General features: G+C 44.1%; 1 protein-coding gene across 1 annotated transcript in view; it reads left to right on the top strand.

Annotated features, from left to right (window-relative positions):
• Window positions 1-20,534, top strand: part of spata20 (spermatogenesis associated 20) — a 40,412-nt gene extending 19,878 nt beyond the window's left edge. The window contains exons 14-16 of the mRNA XM_070927175.1: window positions 1,077-1,276; window positions 3,429-3,509; window positions 19,451-20,534. Of these exons, the coding sequence (XP_070783276.1) occupies window positions 1,077-1,276; window positions 3,429-3,509; window positions 19,451-19,645 (476 nt within the window). The 3' untranslated portion in view covers window positions 19,646-20,534. The remainder of the gene's footprint in view (window positions 1-1,076; window positions 1,277-3,428; window positions 3,510-19,450) is intronic.
• The last annotated feature ends 673 nt before the right edge of the window (window positions 20,535-21,207 follow it).

Raw genomic sequence — 21,207 nt, 5'->3', positions numbered from 1 at the left:
TGACTGTGTTCAGTCACGGCTGTGTATGTGTGTGACCTCCTTCTCTTTAAGAAGAGAGAGATAGACAGACTCGCTTGTGTATTTACAGTAGGTGTGTGTGTGTGTGTGTGTACTGCAGGAAAAAATCAAATTATTTCTGCAGTTCAGTCATGCGTGGGCGTTCACGTGCATCTATATGCGATTGTAAATTCACGCTTGTCATGAAAAATATTGTAAAATTATATTCAGCGTACAGTAGAGTTTTGTGTGTGTTTGTGGTTGGGGATTTGCTATTTTATTATTTTTAGTTTGCTACCTAAAATTGCAGTTTGACTTCAAAGCGGCTTGTGTCAGCTATCAACACACACACACACACACACACACACACATTCAAAGACAGGGGCATGAGAGCATTGCTGAGAAGCAGACACGTGACGAGGCCGTGGGTTATGAGAAGATCACCTCCGGGCTCTCATTGGACGCTGATAAGAGATAAGGACCAATAACTTAACGGGGGCCAAGTCATGAGGTCATCTGTTAGTCCCATCACATCACACCACACACTGAGACCCTGGGATGGTTGTGTACTGGGGGATGTCATGGGAACAGATAGAGTCTGTATTTTAACTGGCTATCCTTCCTGTTAGTTGGAAATGCTTTGCCTCTTTGTGAAGGTATAAAACACCCTGTCCATCATTACATTGATATGAATTGGAGCATGAGTGCGCAATATGATTTTATGTGTGTTTGTGTGTTTGTGTGTGTGTGTGTGTGTGTGTGTGTGTGTGTGTGTGTGTGTGTGTGTGTGTGTGTGTGTTGACGAAGGAAGGCCATAAACATTCTGTCTATTGAGTTGAGTTCATGTGTATTTTCTCTGACAGAAAGCCCAACAATAAATGATAATTAAACATCAGATCTGGTTAAAGCTCCACCAATCAATATTTAGATTTAAATATTGTGAATATGTGCATAGATCAACACTGTGAAACCTGCTAGATTCAGTATTGTTTGAAGGACACTATACTGCCAGCCTAAGACTGTAACTGTGGAAGCCTTCTATAAAATGTTGTGTGTCTTTGTGTGTGTGTGTCTCTCAGATCAGGACGGAGCCGAGCCCAGCGCTAACTCGGTGTCGGCGTCCAATCTCCTGCGTCTGTCCCACTACACTGGGAGACAGGAGTGGCTCAAGAGGTCCCAACAGCTGCTGGCGGCCTTCTCCGACCGTCTGACCAGGGTCCCCATAGCACTGCCTGAAATGGCCCGGTCTCTCATGGCGCAGCACTACACGCTTAAACAGGTTATTCTTACATCCACACACAAGCGCACTCACATTGGGTGCATTGACACCTGTACTAAGGGCTGTCCACTTGTGATGGGGTCACCCAAGACGCATGTTAATGTCTTAGAGTGTGTGTGTTGTTGAGCCCTGGCTTTCTGTGGCGAGTCCTCAAGGCCAGCTTAGCTTGGCCAGTGGGCGTGTTTACCTGACAAATTGTCACAAGCACAATAGACATTTCAATTATCAACAAGAAGGAACCGAACAATACGCAGCAACTTAACAGAAGCTGATTAAGAGGCTGGTGAAACAATGAACATCCCCATATTGGCTCTGCTGACTCACTGCTTTATCAACATTATCAGTAACCCTGCAAGTGAACTGGACTCCCACAGCAGGCCACAGTTTGTTCCTTTAACTGTAAAGACCATTAGATCTTTTCAGCAAGTAAATGTTTTGATAATCTTTTCTGATTCGCATATCATTGCTGCAACTCATTCAGCAACTCATTTTTCAGTATTGTGGTGACTAACAGCAGTCACAACTTGACTTGAGCCTAAAGGGATGTCTTCAAATGGATTCTTTTGTCTGATTAATAAAAATACGTTGTTCAATTTACTCAACAAACATGTTAGGCAGGGAGGAACAGCAAGCCAATCACTCCTGAGAAGTGTTGGGCATTTGTACTGCTATTTCTAGCTTCATGCTTCCTATATGATTCATAGCAGATCTAACATACTACAGGTTTGAAATTCCTTGTATGACTGAGAAAATAAATCTGCCAGATGGTGGTGCAACAACATTCTACTAGCATGTGAACAGTGAGAGTGTTTTTCCTTCAGATTTAGTTTCTCTTGCAGTGTTCCAATAGTGTAATTGTGCTACTAATCATTCTGCAAAGTCAAGAGGCCTTTAGAGGCCCTCATTATTAGGACCAAGCATCATATAAAGGCTATACATTATATGTTACGTTATGCGTTTTACGTGTTCACTTCATATGATTTACAGTGTATGCTATTTCTACTACAGTTGCTACATCTCAACTCATCCTTATACTCTGACTTAACACCTTGATATAAACCTCCTCTTGCAAAAGTCTGTCCTTAAAGGTCCCATATTGCAGAAAGTGAGCTCTCCATGTCTTGTTTGGTTGTAAAGCTGATCTAGGTGCTGTATAAATACTGTGAAAGTATCAAAACGCTCGGTCCACGGAGAAATGAAACACAGCCTGTATTCAGAAACTGTGCCTTTAAACGAGCTGTCAGGACCTCCGTGAGGTTGTGATGTCACAACTATACAGTCACCGCGCTCAGCCACGCCCCCCCAGCAGGTCTTCTGATCCAGGCACAGCACCACCCACCATGTACAGGGATGCTCATCCACCTGCTCAGTCTGTCTAAGTTATTTGAACTGTGAATCATGCAAAGCTACTCTAGTGGAGTCCCAGAATAAAAATATAGAGCTGAAATGAGCATAATATGGGATCTTTTAAACAAGGAGCTTATGTGTTGAGATATATTTATATATTTACCATAGTTGGACTAAGAGAAGCCATTTAAGGACAGTGGCTCTCTGCATACATGCACTCTCTCTGGACACACTGACTCTGATCGTTTTTCCCCATGCAAACAGCCGTCATGCATTTAATGGGTTATTTGAGCTGTTCAGCCTCAGTTATATAATCGGTTTTGAAATATTAACACCCTCATTTAGCCTGAAACCTCAGAAACCAGCATACTGGCAAAGCACAGCAGGAGTTACCCTGAAGTTTCTCGGCCGCTCTAAGAAAACTTTCAGCGTGAAGGCGTGTGCTGCACAATCAAAGGAGCAGAGAGGGAAATAATGGGAGTAGAAACAGAGAGAGGAGGAGAATAGTTAGCCTTCTGTCGTCATGTATGACCTGCGGGGGATGTGTCGAGGCTACAAGGCGAGGGTAACGAGCTCAGGGACGAGGCGAGGTGAGGCGGTCCCAGAGAAAACACCTGCCTCCCTTGTTACTGCTACAAATACAGTACTGACCTCTATCACTTCCTCCCCCTCTCGTCTCCTCCTGTGTGTCACCTTTCCCCTCTTATGTCACTCTATTCATACTCTTTCTTCTCGTTATCTCTATCCCTTCTTCCCTTTCCTTCATACCACCCCCCCCCATGTCCTCCACTTGTATTTTTTCTAGATCGTGATCTGTGGTCAGAGGGATGCCCCGGACACCACGAGTCTCCTAGCAGCAGTCAACTCCCTCTTCCTACCACATAAGGTAAGAGTGTGTGTGTGTGTGTGTGTGTGAGTGTGAAAGAGTGATGCATCATCTTATCGTGTCATCAGCCCCTAAAGCATCCCTGGAAAGCAATGAAGTTTCAGCACGTAGACGTGCATTGATTTACTCCAACAGCAGTACCTCTACAGTGGCAGCAGACTCCCAGTAACCTTTGAAACATGCGCACACAGAAACACAGACTCACACAGATGCAGGGTGGGACCAACCTACAACAGTGCCCGGGGTGTTGGCTGGTTTAAGTGCGGTTCTTTAAAGGTCAGCCTGAGCTCCTCTCCTCTTCCCGGCTATCTCTTTTCAGGCATTCGCTGACCTTAAAGCCCTTTCCCAACATCTAGATGCCTACTGGGTCTAAATCTTAACTCTGCAGTTGAAGTGTGTTAGTGTGTGAGTCTTCCTGCCAGTCCAGACGCAGGCTGTTTGTTATGAATTGGACAGCTGTCAGTCTGAGTCAGACTGAAATTCAGTATGGATAGCCAAGGCTGTCATGTTTATGTTTCCCGTGGCCACATTTCTCAGAAGTTTCAGCTTTTAAACTTTTAAGAGAGTTCTTTTGATTCTCATCACCAGAAGCTTGTAGTTTAAAGAGAATTCAACGTTTTGGGAAATTGACTTATTTAGCTTTCTTGTCGAGAGTTAGATGAAAAGATGAAGATAGTGCCCGCAGGCGGTAAGCGTAGCTTAGCATAAAGACTGGCAGCACAACTCCCGGCCAAGAAATAGATCTGCACGTAACCTCCCGTTTGTCTTTTTTACATTTAGGATTTTGTACGAATTTAACAAACAGGACATAACGTGTTAATTAGTGAGCAGAAAGTTGAACTAGCTATTCCTTAAATAGATAGTGATAGGGATAGGGAGGGGTATCATTTTCAAGATTTTAACGGTACTGCTACTCTCACTGATCGGATCGATACTTGAACGGCACTTTCAGATCTTTTTGTTATGAAGGCACTCTTCATTTATAGCTAAACATTCAGCTGGCTAACAGTTTTTATAAAGCGAATATAAAAAAGCCATATATATAAATACATATATCAAATACAGCCAAAATTATATATAATTTCTTAATGGGCATTTCGCTTTATTTGATGACGGCACAGTAGCGAGACAAGAAAGGCGGGGGTGGGGGACATGTAGCAAAGGGCCCGGGCCGGACTCGAACCCCGGTGTGTGATGCACTTTCACCAGATGTTTCCAGAGATTGTTTGCGTTTCCGCTCTCACGTACAAAAGACTTGTTGCAACGAGCATTGTCAGCGCTGACTCGTGCAACCGGACTCTAGAGCGTTTAGTTCTGTGACATTGTCACTAAGAGCAGGGTCTCTCTCGCTCTCGCTCTCTGTCTCTCGCCCCCCCGCACATATGACAGGCTCCGACAGAGACATGGACAAATGTCTTAATCTAATTGCAAATTAGCTGGAGCTGGTGAGAGAAAAGGTGCAAGATAACATTATGTAGCCTAAGTTAACAGTACCGACAGCAGAACAGATAACGTCGGAGTATATGTATTCCTTGTCCTGTTGTCCACTGATACACCCCACAATGTCTCTTGTGTTGTAGCTGAAGTCATCGTAAACCCAGAATTACATTTTCTATACCTTAAACAAGCTTGTTTAATGATATTCTAGTGGAGAGCCATTGATTTTATACATTGTTTAAATGTGATTTTGTTTAATGTGATTTTGACTACATTCTGGCTACATCTTTTGTTTAGTTGGTCTGCAGCTTGCATCGTTTCCTTGAGCTGATTTTTTATCCAAGACGCCTAACCTGGGTAATTCCCCAGTAGGAATGATTTCAAAATGACAAGGCAAAAAGACACTCGCCTCATTGTACCAAATTACAAAAACGTTGTAGCAAAACATGCCCAGTGTGACTGAGATTTGGACTTTTGGTGTCCTTTTATCTGCAGCTCTGTGCACGAAGTGAGGGACGAGGATGAGAGCTCCTCCAGAGTAAACTCGATTCATCAATGTTTGATCTTTTCTCTTTTCTTTTCACTTTTTGTGCAGAATTGCTAAATGAAGATTTGCATGCTGGTTGAGTGACTAAACAAAACACACACATACGCAGCCTCACGATGCCGACTGTGTACGACTTCTGTTTATGCGACCAGCCCATAACCGAAATTAGGTTCATTCCAGATCCCTGCAGAGAGGCAGAGACCAAGAAGGAGCCAGATAGAGCCATTATCAGGATGGATCTATTAAGGTGGATGTACGTTAGGTACTATCACCCTCAGCCAGGACGAGTCACATGCTGGGCCTAGTTACTGTCAGCTTAATCCCATGGGATTCTCTCATGGACGGGGGGGGGGGGGGGGGGCTGTAAGTCTTAGACAACTACCAGAAGTAGTTGGAGAGGGTCTCAAGTTTGTCTGAATATCCAAGCAGGTTTTTTTATAGTTGGATTTCTGGTGCAAATATGAGATTAAGTGGAGGTATGAAGACGCCACTAACATACTGAGAGGTTTCCCTGTGGCGGAGAAAGTAAAAGCAGTCAGGAAGTAACTGACGTAAGAATATAAATCAAATTAAATGTGTAGTTTCACAAAAATACATAAATAAGTAGGAAATATCCAATAATTTGACCACTTGTCATGCAAATATTTTTTTTTGGGGGGGGGGGCAGTTTAACATGTTGTAATAACAAAAAATAACTTACAGGTGAATATCATCTGTCTTAACTAATGACCATTTAATGTAAAACAATAGTTTTAGCAGTAGTTAAGTAATATGTTGTGGTCGCCTGCTTCATTAACATAGCCCAATTAGCTGTTCTATGGATCAAATTCAATCTAGTGAGGCCTCAGCCTGATTGAGGGTGTTGGCCTGCTTCTGCTAATGAGTGCAGTAATGGCAGAGCTGAGGACACAAGAGGAGTGGACCTTTAATGGCCTCATACAGTGAAGGATGAGAAGAGACATGATGGTGACCAGAGAAAGACACTGGTCTGTACCACTGGGACCAATGAGACGCTAAATGAGAAAGAGATACACACTTCGATTAGAACAAGAGTCAAGGTGTGTGTGTGTGTGTGTGTGTGTCTGTGTGTGTGTGTGTGTGTGTGTGTGTGTGTGTGTGTGTGTGTGTGTGTGTGTGTGTGTGTGTGTGTGTGTGTGTGTAAGCCAGAAAAAGACACTTCTCGTCAGGTCTGTCAGAGTGACACGACAGATCCAGGTTTTGTTCTAATGAGCCTTCATTGAGCCTCAGAGTGAGATGGAGGGGGAGATGGGAGTGTGTGTGTGTGTGTGTGTGTGTCCAGATGTTGTGAGAACAGCAGGCCATTAGTGGCAGCAGCAACTATCTTGGCTGGGCTAAGATGTGATGATCCAGCACAACACTGAACAAACACACACAAACACACACACACACACACATTCTTGGGGATGAGACACAACCCTCCCAGGGGAATAGCACCACTGCCTGCAACAGCTGTGAGACACACACTTTTTCTCATACAGTATGTCCACAAGCATATTCCCAAACAGCAACCGATAACGCATAAACGTATTCTGGTGCAGAAGGAAAAGGAGCACACAACTAGATAATGGATAAGATTAACTGGAAGAAAAGCAATTAGACTGGAATCAGTATGAGAAGAATAAAGGATAAAATGTATGATGGAGTCAAGAGGGGGAATGACTGAGAGTACTGTGGGTGGGGGTGGCGGGGGGGGGGGGGCTGTTAGATGAGATAAACGGAGGTGGAAGGAGGAGTGAGTGAGGGGATTGTGCTCCATGTTACATTAGGCAGCTCCGAGCAGAGAACATGTCTAATTTAAATCCAATTACTCCTCGCCTGTTTTCCTGGTTCGAGGCCGGCGAGCTCTAATTGTGCCGAATGAGGTGCTCAGAGCCCAACTCATGCTAATCTAAACACACGCGCGCACACACACACACATGTTCTGAGATCTGCACTTTCGTTTTAATTTGTTTACTGTTTAAATTCACCACGAGACTCTACGCTTCTCAGTTCACCCCAGCAGTCGGAGCTTTTGTCGCACTTTGTTTTTGTTTTTTTTTGCTTGCTTGGAATCAATTACGGCCCAAACAGTCATGCTGAAACATCGCTCTTGATTGTAATTGCTGCAATAAATTGTGGTTAATTTTTCTATTACGCCGAAATATAGCTTGATTAGAGCTGGGCCGAGGTTCTTTGATTGAAGAGGCTCTGAAATTACGAGGGGAGGGAACGCGACCAGAGATGCAGTCTCTCTAGCAGTTATTCTTTAAGGGGCTTTCTCCCCCCTCCCCTTCCCCACACCCCTCCATATATTCTACGGCCCTGTGTGTGTTGTGTGTGTGTGTGTGTGTGTGTGTGTGGAGTCTCCCTGCTCTCTGTCTCCCTCCTATGGAAGTGTGAAATAGTGTGTGAAAGGTGTCGGAGAAGGGGAACAGTATTAAATGTGCGCACAGTGAGGTGGCAGGAAGCATAACTTATCTGTTTTTCAGCAGTAATAAGTGTTGCTGAACAACAATAAATTAGTAAGACGATTTGTATGGAAAACTCCCTTTTTTTTCACTTTTTTATGAATGCTACATGATGATAGACAGTTAATGGCTCCAAGTACCATGACACATGGTATTCCAGTGAGGAACAGAAAACAATAACCTAGACTACACCAATTTGGTCTTGCAAGTGGTCAGAAACTACATTACCATCAGAGAATATTAGGTTTGCAATGAAATCATGTCGACAAGGCTAAAGCTTCGACTTTTAGCTTTGAAGGTGTTTGAACAGTGAAGCCCTTTTCATACTTTGGCCCCCTAATTTGGACATCAGGCCCTTTTTTTTTCTTACAGAAGACATTTCGACATGTGACAGTAAGAAAAGCACAGGTGAAAAATAACATGATATTCCTGAAGATTTCTGTCTGGTTTTCTCCTTCTCTTTTGCTCTATTTGCGCCTCATGGTGCCCGTTTATACAAAATGGAAATCGTCCAGCTTTAAGGATAATGATTTACATTCATAGAACTTTTTTTTTCCCCGTGTTCTCAAGGTTGTTCTGGTAATAAAGCAACAAAGCATCTTGGCAGAAGCGTCGACAGCGGTTCAAAGTATGAATTTATATGAAGATCTTCGTGTGTGGTCTTTTATGAGTTGAATAATGTTTTACAAGGACTGTAATTCCAATTGTGAATTCCCATTGTTGTTGGCCTGGATGCCTCTTGTCAGTGCGGCTTATTAATCAGGCTCAGCTGTGCTTTTGCCCCCCCCCCCCCCCCTCCAAAAAAAAAAAAATCCAAGTAAGTGTTCTTGTCTGTGTTATGCGATTAGAGTCAGACGGTCACAGAGAGCAGGTAGTGTTTTGCTGGCTCTCTCTGGAGTGCACTTAGGTAAGGAAATGGAGTGGATGTGATAGGGAAAGGTGTCTGTGGCAAGTGTTAAGGGGGGGCCACAAGACGCTGGTGTTAGTGAAAGATGCTTGCGGTAGGTATTACAGGGATTTTGTCGGATTTAAGAAACAAGATGGAAGAATTCCTGGCGGGGGGAGGAAGAGCAGGACAGAGTGGAGTTAGAGGATGGAGAGGAGCAGGAAGGGAGGAGCATGGCCTTTAAGAGGAGAGAGGGTCCTTTCCCTAACGAGACCTCAGAGGCATGGGGAAGAGGGTGCAAGCAGAGGGAGGGAGGGAAGGAAGGAGACGGGTGGAGACAGAGACCCTAGTCTGAGGCTAACTAGCACTGGTAGCAACACATTGTGGGGGAGGATTAGAGCTAGGCGGTCTCACAGTCCTTCTCGCTGACCTCACTTTTGACCTCCCTCACTTCAGTCCGCTGCCTTGTTACCCCCTCTACTCCCTTTCTCCCCTCCCAATCGCAATCCTTCTGTTCACCCATCAAAGACTGCGTGTGTGTGTGTGTGTATTCGTCCGTACATAGTGTTGTGTTACAGGAATTGATCCTCCCTTGTTCTCTGCAAATGACCTGCTAAGCCCAATCACCAGTCAGAGAGCAGAACCCAGGTTGATTGACAGCTGTGGGAAAGGTCCCAGATGGCTCCCGTCGCAGGGAAGTGTTTCCCAGGCAGAGTGTAACGCTCGTCCTCTCCCTCCTGCTTTTTCTGCCTTTGCGCTTTAAATTTCACTTTCACATAGACTCTTAACATTTATCTCACTCCATTCTTCCTGGACTTGTTAATCTGAAATTTCTACATCCCTCCATTGAGTGATTTTCTTGCCTCATCCTTCCACCATGTGCCGGTACATCCATAAAGCTGTGGGGGAGGTGCGTGCACTCTCAGGATCCAGCAGAGAGTGGACTGCTTTAGTGGTGCTGTTGGAGATATAATCCTCTCGCCGTGGTTGTATCTTGTCTGCACGTCTGCTGCAGTCGCGCTTGACGCTCCACGCTTATCCATATCTCTGCTTGGTAAATAAAACCCATGCTTGCCAGATAAGACGCCCGTGCACATGCATGTACACACACACACACACACACACACACACACACACACAGTTGCAGATGCCCACGAGTTTTCCTTTTCGCTCTGTCGCTCTCGGTTTATCTTTATAAGCTGTGAATGTTTTCCTCTGATATAATCAGGGATGTAGTGGGGGATAACAGTTGTCCAAGTTTAGTTTCGCCATTGTTTTAGTTCGGGACGGTTTTCTTTAGGGTGCAGACAAATTTCTTTCGGTAAATGTTGAGTTAATGATGGATGTGGATTTTCAAAAACAACGCTGTTTGAATGCACTTTTTTCTTACAATACTAAAGCAGCAGTATGAGTATTTCAGTTGTTTTCAATAGCATACTTTTCAAGTGAAATGAAATGTGCCATGTAACATTAGTACTATTAATGGGCAAGAACTTAGTTGAGAAAGTCATTGCTATTTTACAACTCATTAGGGCATATATGATTTATTTTTAATATGACTTTTATTTTCCATTTTATAATCTGTTGCTCCCTGAATAAGCTGCCCATTTTGGGTATAGTTTGGAAAAAGTACGGGAAATTGAGTAAACATGAGACTGGTCTCAAACCTCCGCGTAAACCGTGAAAGAACAAACAAGAACAGTTTAAAAACTACTACAACTGAACGGTTTGTGTGGCCATAAATAGTGGAAACACTCTTAAGCTAAGCCAAACTCTCATTGGCAGTCGAAGGTAAGGAAAGCAGCTCTGAGCTGTTGGTTTGTTGTCAATGCCAAGACTTCAGTTTGCAGTGAAGAACGTCCTGCATCAATCTCTGGCACAACTCTGCTTCTCATTTTATTAAAATGATGTTTTCTCCTCCTCTCTCTCTCCTTCTCATCCCTCTCAGGTGTTCATTTCCTCCCACTGTAAATGAAGCATCATGTCAGCGTATGTCTGTGTGCACATACATTACTGTAGCATGAAATGAGATGTGGGCCAGTGCACAGGTGACTCCACGGTGTGTGATGTAACAGCCCTCACCTTCCAGCCGATAATACTTTCACACATGACATAAGACTCAGTTTCTCCACACCTGCCTAAGTTTCCTGCGACGAGTTGGAAAGAAAGCTGAATTTTTGATCTCATTTCCCTGTCTGACCGAGAGCTAATGAAACACCTCTTGTGGAGTCCAGCAGTCTTTAATTTCACCCATACAGACAGTCGCTAGTGGTCCTCAGGGGTCATTGCTGTTCATCGGCCTTTCAGCAGCGCGACCCCGACTGTAAAAACGGTGACCACCTGAAACAGGAGCCAAGGTCTGTGGCAAGACCTCCAGTCCATTTATTTCAAATGAGTTTCACTTTTTTTGTGTGTTTTATTTGAAGGCTTTCTTGATGAAAACACGTACAGTAAGTGACCAAGTTTTGTTAAAACATCACAGTCAATAACGATGTCTCATCACTCTCATAGCATAGACGTATGCTACAGGTTCAGCAAGAGTCTGACCGCTGCAGGACTTTTGAGGCTGATAACAGGTATCGGTGTGCACTTATATCAGCCAACCTCATGTCAGTAGTGGTTCTGCACTACGCTGTTGTCACCTCACAGAGCAGTTAGAATTAGATTGTTAATTCAGCTGCATTAACTGCAGACTTAATGGGAGCTTAACGGGACGAGTAACCAGCTGTGTTTGCTTGTCGGGGCTGTATGGCAGTGAAGTTAAGAAGACAACCTTCTGTCCGCTCTAACTTTTCTCTTGAAACAGTCCCCCCCAGAGTCTCCAGCATTCCTGGACATGCCACTCATGTCATGGAACTTGTTTGGTTATAACATGTACATATCAGGCTACAACATCATCTTTGTGTTTATATTGGAGTCTGGGGTGGGGTGATAAAAATAATGAATAGGCTAATTTATACATTGAAACTCTACAGTTCTGCTCTTCATGTGCACATTTAATAAGCCTTTAAAGTGCAAGTACAAAAAAGTTCAGTAGCCGCTAAATCCATGTGTCTGTCAAAAGATTTAAGCAATGAATGAAGGTATCCACGCTGCCAGCTGTGCGTAAATGCCACTCACACAGTTGTTGTCATTAACCTGTATTTATGCTGATTTTGTTAGACGGCGTCAGGATTATAGAATAATAATTTGGAGCAGCGCAGCAGCAAGCTCTAAGTAATAATGTGGGGGTGATTCATCTTTACTTTTTTTTTGCCTCACCTCTTGTCAAGGCTATGTTACAGTGAGTTGGAGTGTGTACACAGAATGGGATTCATCTATTAGTCATCTATAGTTGTAAATGAATTGCTTAAAATCTGTTGTTTTCTATTTTCAGCATCAGTCCACATTGGAGTATATAAGTATGTGTGCCTGTTTTGCGGGGGCTGGGCGTCCCTGCTACCTTTGTGGGTCTACGTAAATCTACAATTTAAGAAAAAAAGGCTACTTATGTTTCAAAACTACGTTTTATGTAGTCTAGTCTGGGATTTTTCTCTGCCTCACAGATTTGTAAGAACCTGTAGGCTGTTCGATGGTTCATACGGTGTCCTGTGTAATCTCAATGCAGCATGACATAACACGACATCCCAAGTCATAGTGCTGCAGTAGGTTTACCCGTGCAAAGCTGTGTGTAAGCTGAGGCGGCCCGTACTGCCGTTACACTGCAACACCTGCTGCGGCACAAATGCGCTGCAACCACGGCAAAGGTGCAGCATTCTCGTGGTAGGGTGGGACACTTTCAGTACTACTACTACTGTCGTGCTCAAATCACAGATGGGACTGAGGCTGACAAACTTCACCCCCCCCAGCTGGTTAACTGCCTCTGTGCCTCTGTGAGACAAACTATTATTTGTGCTGCCCACACAGTTATTGCACCAATCAAATTACTAATGCTGACAGTGTCAGTCAATAAATGAACGCTCCCTGGACAACATTAATGTAGGGGGCGCTGTCACAGCAGAAAAACAAAAACCTGAAATTTGATATTTTTGGTAACATGTAACAGAGGGGAATGTCTTCAGGAATTCATCGTTTGAGAGGACTGTGTCTCACCCAGTGAGAAATAAAGATTTTCTGACAAGGTAGCCGTCGTAGGTGTGGCACTGGGAGGTGAACTGTGTGGGAAGTCAAACTGCTCCAACTCCCATAAGTTACGACTGCACAATAACCAGGGATTGTTCAACTTTTGACGGGGTTGCCGGGGTGATTTCCTTTGCAGCAAGTGCATCAGAGGACGTATTTATAAAAATACCTCCTGACACTTTCCTCTATTGTTATACTTTTGGGCTACTGTAGTACTTGAAGACATGACATTTGCTTCAGATCTTTCCCATGCGGGATATTTCAAGACATCTGACCATGTCCTCATAACGCTCATATGTCAGATTTGATCTCCTTCACATTTTTAACTTGACTTTTATGACTTGAGCAAATGAGAATTCCCTTTCATCTTAAATGCAACTGGAGCTGATGAAGTGTGTCGTAGGTGTCAGGGCCTGATGGAGGAGAGAGGCTCTTAATTCTACTGAGACACCAAGGCGTCCTCACATGTCACCGCAGACACTGGTGATTTAGTGGAGAGGGTCCTGTAGAGACTGTCGGCAGCTGAAAACTGATGCTCAGCGTGACAAAGGACAGAGCACACCGCCAGAGCAGGCTCGCCCACTCACTCTCGCTCAGGTCGGAAGAAACACAAGTGTGTGTGTGTGTGGATATGTATTACTCATGTTGTGGGGACATAAACTTGCACACAGTCACATTGTGGGGACTCACCTTCCTTGTGGGGACAAAACGCAAGCCCCCATAATGTAAATCATGACATTTTAGGGTGAAGACGCAGTTTAAGGTTAGGTTTATGCTTAGGGTTAGGCAAGTTATGATGATTGGTAGGGTGTGTGTGTGTGTGTGTGTGTGTGTGTGTGTGTGTGAAGGTCTCAATGAAAGTGTTTTTGTAATTGAAATTGCATATAAGACATTACCATTTCACATCTTAAACTATTTGACCTTTTTTTGCCCAGCAACAGCATCTTGGTTTAGTTTTTTTTTTTTTTTTAGTGGAAGATAAAATGTCACAGATCGGGCTAGACAAAAGGCAAACCCATAAAGTACAAAACCTACAAAATACAAAATCCTCTATCGTGCATGAAGGTAGAAATGAAAGATGTGGATAATAAGAAGAAGACAACAACAATTGCTTTCACAATTTCATTTGCGACACTTTGAGTCTTTCAACGAGATGAATTAAAGAATATGGCTCGCATGAGAGTTGGGTTGGAGTGACATATGATTTATTTGATATAGTATATGTTAGTTCATGCATGTGTATGGGTGAGTGTGAGGGATGTTTTTGTATTTGAAGAAGGGCTGCGCAGTATCATAATATATACCGTGAGACAAGAGAAGTGTATCTACCGCTGTTTATTCCTGTTCCTATTTCTGGGTGTTCTATGTCATTGTGGACAATATTGAAATTTAGCTTGGCTTTTGCATCCACCTGTTAAAGTTTCATGTTTTCAGGTATTGAATTCATTTTCCCAGAAAATTATGGCATACTGTACAGCCATATTCTGATACTATGAGGAATTGTTTATTCAAGTCCCTGTAGGATCGCACAGTAGAGTTAACTTCTGCAATTCAGACACTCGCAAAGTGAACTTTTCCTCCATCCTTCTATTCTGGAGATGTTTGCTGCCATAGCGTCCGCCTCCTGTCAATGACAGAAGCCCATAGGACATGTATTTTGGAGGTCTGCGTATTTGGGGGTCTAAGTTCAACTTAATTGAACTTTGGCTGCTAAACCTTGCAAGAAACTCAGCAGAGTGTGCGCGGCTGTGGCTCACACAGCTGTCCGAACGTATCTATGGCGGTGTTGACCTTGTGCTTTAAGTGTAAAGCATCGGTGATTAAGTGGGTTGAGATCTGGTGACTGCAGAGGCCGTGGAGGTTAATGATTCACATCATTTTCAAACCATTCAGTGAGCCTTGCATGGAAGCATCTGTGTTGATTTTCCACTCATTTATTCTGCCTCTATGTCTTTAAATCCTTTAGTTTCTTTGCCTTCCTCCCTGCTTTTAAAACTGCTCTGTCCTGGTGAACATTCAGTTGAGCGAATCAAGCTGATGGTGATGTCAGTGTCAGCGGATGACTGACAACGTGTGCGGCGCATGTGGCCCTGCCGCACCGCCTCCCTCCATCGCCCAAGTTTTTGCGTCTCAAGCATGAATGTGTGTGTCTGTTTCTGTCCTGGGGCGGCGGTCCAGATGTCGGGTTGTTATGATGACTGAGCCGGTCCCTTCATGTGTGTGTGTGTGTGTGTGTGTGAGAGAGAGACAAAACCGAATGAGAGGGATGACGTAAATCTTCTCACGCTTGCCTGCGCACGGCGCTATTTTGCAGCCAGCGTCATCACTCTTCCTCAGGTATGACAGCGGCTCTCAAAAGTGTGTGTTTGGTGTGTTCATTGTGTTTCATCGGCCCATGAGTCGTGTGCATACTAGCTAGGGTTAGACACCGAGGGGAGAGAAAACTGTTTCTATCTAAAATACTTCCTGAGGATGTGTGTGTGTGTGTGTGTGTTTGTGTGTTACTGTCAACACAGGTACACTGTGTTCTTTTAAAGTGTCTGAGCTCGACTGGGAGAGTGGGAGGGAGCTGTCAGTGTAGGGACATTTAACGGGTGGGAGTTGTGTGTGGGTGTGTGTGTTGATGTGTGTTTGTTTCAGGGCTGCCCGGTGTATGAAGGGATTAACCCTGTGGGAGTTTGATTGTGTAGCCAACTGTGCTGTCTGCTACAACGCACACACACACACACACACACACACACACACTTTGTTATACACTGAATACAGGACCACACACTTTACATTCACTTCATCACATTCACAAGCCTTGTATATACGTTCACACATAATCTGTCTGTCTCTCTCTGTTGCTCTCTTTAGTCATCGCTCTTTTTCTTGCACACACACACACACACACACACACACATTCGCCCTGTCCGGTCCCCAGGGGTGTGTGCAGATAGTGTTGTTGTGACACAGACAGACTACAGCGTGACCTTAAGGTTGAGGGTGCACTGCTGGATGTGGTCTGGGTCCCTGGGAGGGACTGCGTGAAGCTGACAAGCAAAAAGAAGAGTCAGGACAGAGAGGCGAAGGGTTTGGCTTGCCAGGGAAATCCTCCTCCTGTCTCCATAGCAACGGTCACACCATTATGACCACATTCCATCACAATCCTTGCCAGTCTTCCCCTGTGTGTGTGTGTGTGTGTGTGTGTGTGTGTGTGTGTGTGTGTGTGCCTTAAAAATGTTTGCAGCCAACCCTCTGCAGCGCTCTGAGTGAATCCATAGTTTCCTGTGTTTCAGATTATTTATGCCCTGAACTGTGTCTAACAGGTGTTGCAGCATCACTGTAGAGAATAAGATAAGAATGAACAGCATCACTTCATCACCCCCTAAGGAGGACTTTTATTTACCAGGCAGCACATTTAGTAATAGATACAGAAATACCTCACCACTGGGGAGACGGTCTTCTTCAATGGCAGGAGATGGGCAGCGTAACCCATTGATGGTTTCTTGGCATTAGAAGTGCAGATGGCTACCGGCTCAAATGAGCATCTAAATGGCCCAGTGGAGCACTGGGGGCGCCGTCGAGTGAGAACATGAGGCTCATTGAGACAGGAGAGGACATGATGGCATGGGTTAATGCAGGCTGGCAGTGCTACAGGGGACAGAGGAGGAGTGTCTGCTCTAATGGACAATGTTGTCTAATGGCCAAGGCTAGATCAGGGTGAAGGCTGGAACATGCAGAATTAGAGGTACCTGACGCCTCTGTCTCTTTTAGCCACCTGTGTGTTGGATGCAGTCGTACTTGATGGGCGACAGATTTTGGGGACCAACCTGGTAACCAGAAAGTCACATCGTCAGCTAACATTAACGCGTCACGTGTACCCACAGGTATCATTGCCATTTTTTGATACTAGTGCCGATATGGTTTTCAGCACTGATGCTGACCATATTTTTACACTTGAAGTCTATTTTCTTCTGTTTTATACGTGTAACTACAGTGATTATGTGTTGGGTTTTGAGTGCTGCCAAATAGTGGATGACCTACACAGACGGAGGACTGAAGCTGCTGCTCAAGCTATGCCTCCTTTGAAGAAATGGTGTCTATAGCCATGGTAGCAGCTCTGTGACGATGTGATCTGAGACAAATGCTAACACAATGGCAATGTTACTGATGAATGCTGATGTTAAGCAGGTGTCATGTTTTTCATGGTCACCATCTTAGTTTAGCATGGTAGCTAAGGTGCTGGAATATCATCAGTTGTCAACCCCTGAGGAAATGTCAGGGGGCCGCCAAAGTCAAAGGCATACATCGTCTGGGGACCATGAATACCTGTACAGAATTTCATGGCAATCTATGCAGTAGTTGTCGAGATATTTCAGTCTGCGCTGACCGAACAGCAGTTGACAAAACAATCATAACTCAAGGTCCGCTTACTCGCTTGTTCTGGCCCTTTCGACCATATCACATGGTCATCACCAGTAGGTTGAGTTTGCAAGAGTTTCCTTGAAAGTGTAGATGTTTCCCTAATTTCCCATGATTCTGAGGAACCTCTATGTCTTCTCACCAGAACAGTAGCTGGCACGTAGCTTTGAATGTGTGTCCACTGCAGGGTGTATTGAAATGATGGACATTGCCTGCATCGTGTCCGCCCTTTAATGCATTCTGATTGAGCTCCAGTCCACCATACACTGACACACGTCAGTCGTCTCTGGCAGAACTTGAGACGCATCACCGGACCCCGTCTCCTCCTCCTCTCCCTCCTTTTATCACTGCTGCCTGCGCCCGTTGTTTATGTTGTCATCTCTCGCTCCGTTGTGAACCAGGGGTGGTGCAGGGGCCAGGAGGAAAATGACACGTGTTTGACAGGAAGCTGCCTCGGGGACTGACAGGGCAGCCCTCTTTAACTTCGCTCTGCTGCCTGTCCAGAAGCACCGACACACACACACACACACACACACACACACACACACACACACATGCAAACATAAGCAGATACAAAGACGGGTAATCTCATCCTTTTATTTTGTCACCTTTAGCCACATTCAGACACGTGTCAATAGTTTTGTCAATACTTGTCAAAATGTGCATATTTAAATGATTTGTTTTGGGTGTGAAAGGAACCGCATATCCATCCACACACCATTGTGTTTCCTCAATTGTGGGCACGAGACCATGGCAGCTGCTGAGCCAAGATTGAATGTTGTTTCTAGGAGGGTTGTTTTTGTTTGTGTGATAGCTTTTGTGTGTTTGTTTAAGACATTACATAGATGTGTTAATGAAAAATGGAGAGTGATCACGATCAAAATTGGGTCCGTCCCTTGCTGGGATGCTCCACTGATCCAAAGCGTTTTTGAAGATGTGAATATTGACTGTTGCCATACGGAGTAAAGACACATCAAACTGACAATCCAATTAACAGTAAATTATAAATGCACTGAATCTCCATTCTACTTTCAACTGTGGAAACAAAATGCATTCGATTTGGTCCAGCCATACAGTAACAATTCTAGAAAACTAATGGAAACTAAACTAACAAAAGCTTATTTGTAGTATGGAAGCCCAAAACTGACAAGAAAATGCCTTTTGTTCCTTCACCACCAATCAGTTGATAAAATACATGACATTTATTTTACTCCTCTATTTATCTTATCATTTTATTTTTTCAACTCCTCTGTTTTCCTATTTATTTTTGCTCATCATTAATCATCTGTCGATTTCCTGTTTTACCCACTCAGCATTTCCAATTTTCCTTATGCTAAGCTAACATAATAATGAGACAGGTGTGGGGCAGGGATAGGCCCAGAGAGGCAGTGTGCATGTGGCTTGCTAGCTTAACTGGAAACACTGGTGGCTAAACACACTGAGCACCAGCATCTTCAGCTAGCTACCAAGCTGCAGCTAGCTTTCGTAATAAAACCAATGTGAGTAATGTTAAATCCTGTCCGTAAACCTTTTATTGTACAGCATTCAATGTAGCAATGTATCCGTAGCATCACTGTATAAACTCTAGTAACTGCAGCTAAATAAGCTATGTAACGCTAATTAGAAGTTCACAGAGACATGCCTCTAGCTTCATATTATCTTCTCTTGTTTTCAAGGACCACAATCACTCTCAGAATTTATTGTGATATCATTAACATTTTGTAGATGGGCGTGACTTAATGTCTCTTTCCGCATTGGTCTAAAAACGTCTAGTTTGCTAGCTAGCTTTGTTGAAAAATAAAACAAGCTACTTAATGATAAACAACAAAAGTGAAATAAATTAAGTTCCAATTTATTTTATCTTATCCTTATTTTTTATACTCTATTTTATTTACTTAACAGTTATGTTTTTAATTTATGTAAACGTTGATGTTTTTGTCTTGTCTTTCAGCAGTTTGGGGAGTTTCGAGGCTCCATAATGTAACGTTTAACAAGCAAAACATGAAATGTTTATTTTTGACCCCCTTTTTTCTTCCATTTCTTCCTCCTTGACCCCGCCTTCCCTCTCTGGCAGGTCTTGATGCTCATCGACGACAATGCAGACTGTTTCCTGAGCCAGCGTCTGCCCGTCCTGTCCTCCATGTCCCAGCAGGGTGGTGTCGCCACTGCCTACGTCTGCCAGGACTTTACCTGCTCTCTTCCTGTCACTGACCCCCAGGAACTACGCAGGCTGCTGCTGGACGGGAGCACGGAGATGCCGGCAGAATGACGACTGAGATTAAATAGGAAGGCTGTAATCTTCTTCCAGTCTGCTACCCTAGCCTAGGTTATTTTTGCTGTTTTTGACTAGTGAGTCTGGCTTTGCCATCACAAAATATGCCTGAAAAGTAGATCCGCTATATTAGTATGAATAGTTACAGTACCATGAGGTGACTGGGGCGTCCGTCCTTCATTCCAGACCTGGAACTCCAGCCTATTCTTTATTAGCAATGCCAGCAAAGTATTATCTCAAGTATCAGCTGAAGTTTGTTTTTAGCAGGCTTTCAGAGACGGTTGTTCCGCGGAGCTGTACTGAAATTCAGGTGTACAAATGTCCTTATAAAGAAATATGCACAGCAGCAGTGGCAGCCTACTGAAAATATGCAGCACTTGTACCAAATGGCCTGGCTCGACTGTTAGCCCAGACGTAAACTACAGACTCTTAATAGACTATGACCTAAGAGCACTTGGATGAATTGAGCTGACAATATTTCACAGATGAACCAATCTGCCCTGTTGTCCTCTCCTAGCCCTGTGTTCCAGCTCCCACATTCATGTCGCATGGATCTGACAGTGGAGGCCTGCATGCCTGTGTGTGTGTGTGTGTGTGTGTGTGTGTATATAAAACAAAAGTTGGTTTGCAGGTTTATATGTACATCAATTTAAAAGTTGCATCTTGTGTGCATTTGATTTCATTTGTAATAACGTCACAGTGAGCGAGCTGCTCGTCTTATGATCCTCAGTGTACCATCTGCTCTCACCCTCGTTTAATTGTCTCTTCTCTCGGGTTCAACGTGAGAGGGTTCTTCTCCACTGCTGCAGAGACTCGTGTCTCATGGCTCAACATCAACACACAGCATGCATACGCACAACCAATGAAAATAAAGATATTTCCCGTATTAGCAGTGTCCATTTCATTTTTTGGCTCGATGCTCTTTTTCTTGAAACACTGGTAAAAGTGGGATCGCTCAAACACTATTGAAAAAGTTGCTTGATTTAAGATGTTTGTTCTTAATGTTGTTTAAGACTTAAGGGGTACTAGAATAAATTACACAATATAGTGGATATTTTTGTGACATTTTTATGATGTGTTCTTCCTCTCCGTCCAAGACGGGGAAACTCCAGCAGGAAGGGGGTGAGTGTGTCCCAGCAGTCTGTCAGTCTCTTCGTTTGTACTATAAATACTCATCACAGAGAGAGAAACCCACTGTTGTGTTTTTCTTTTCCTCGTCTCTTCCCCCAGCAGGCTGGATGAAGGTAATGTAAACTCTGTGTGACTGTGTGTTGCAGCGAGAAGGGGCACATGGGAGAGTGTGTGTGTGTGTGTGTGTGTGTGTGTGTGTACGAGGAAGAGACAGATGGACTGCTGATGTGGAGGCGAGGGAGTCGGTCTCTGAGGGTCCTTGCTCTGGGCTCTGGAAGCGAAGGAGAAGAAAGACGGGAGGAGAAACGCGGCCAACATGATGTTTCCATCATGACACCACGGCAGCCTTGCATCCCTCACCTCGCCCCTCTTATACACCAAGAACACCTAGACCATCTGCACATGTTTACTTTTGCTTTCTCTCTCTC

The sequence above is a fragment of the Enoplosus armatus genome, chromosome 20, assembly GCF_043641665.1.
Source record: "Enoplosus armatus isolate fEnoArm2 chromosome 20, fEnoArm2.hap1, whole genome shotgun sequence".
NCBI lineage: Eukaryota > Metazoa > Chordata > Actinopteri > Centrarchiformes > Enoplosidae > Enoplosus > Enoplosus armatus.
This window is presented reverse-complemented; position numbering and strand designations above follow the sequence as displayed.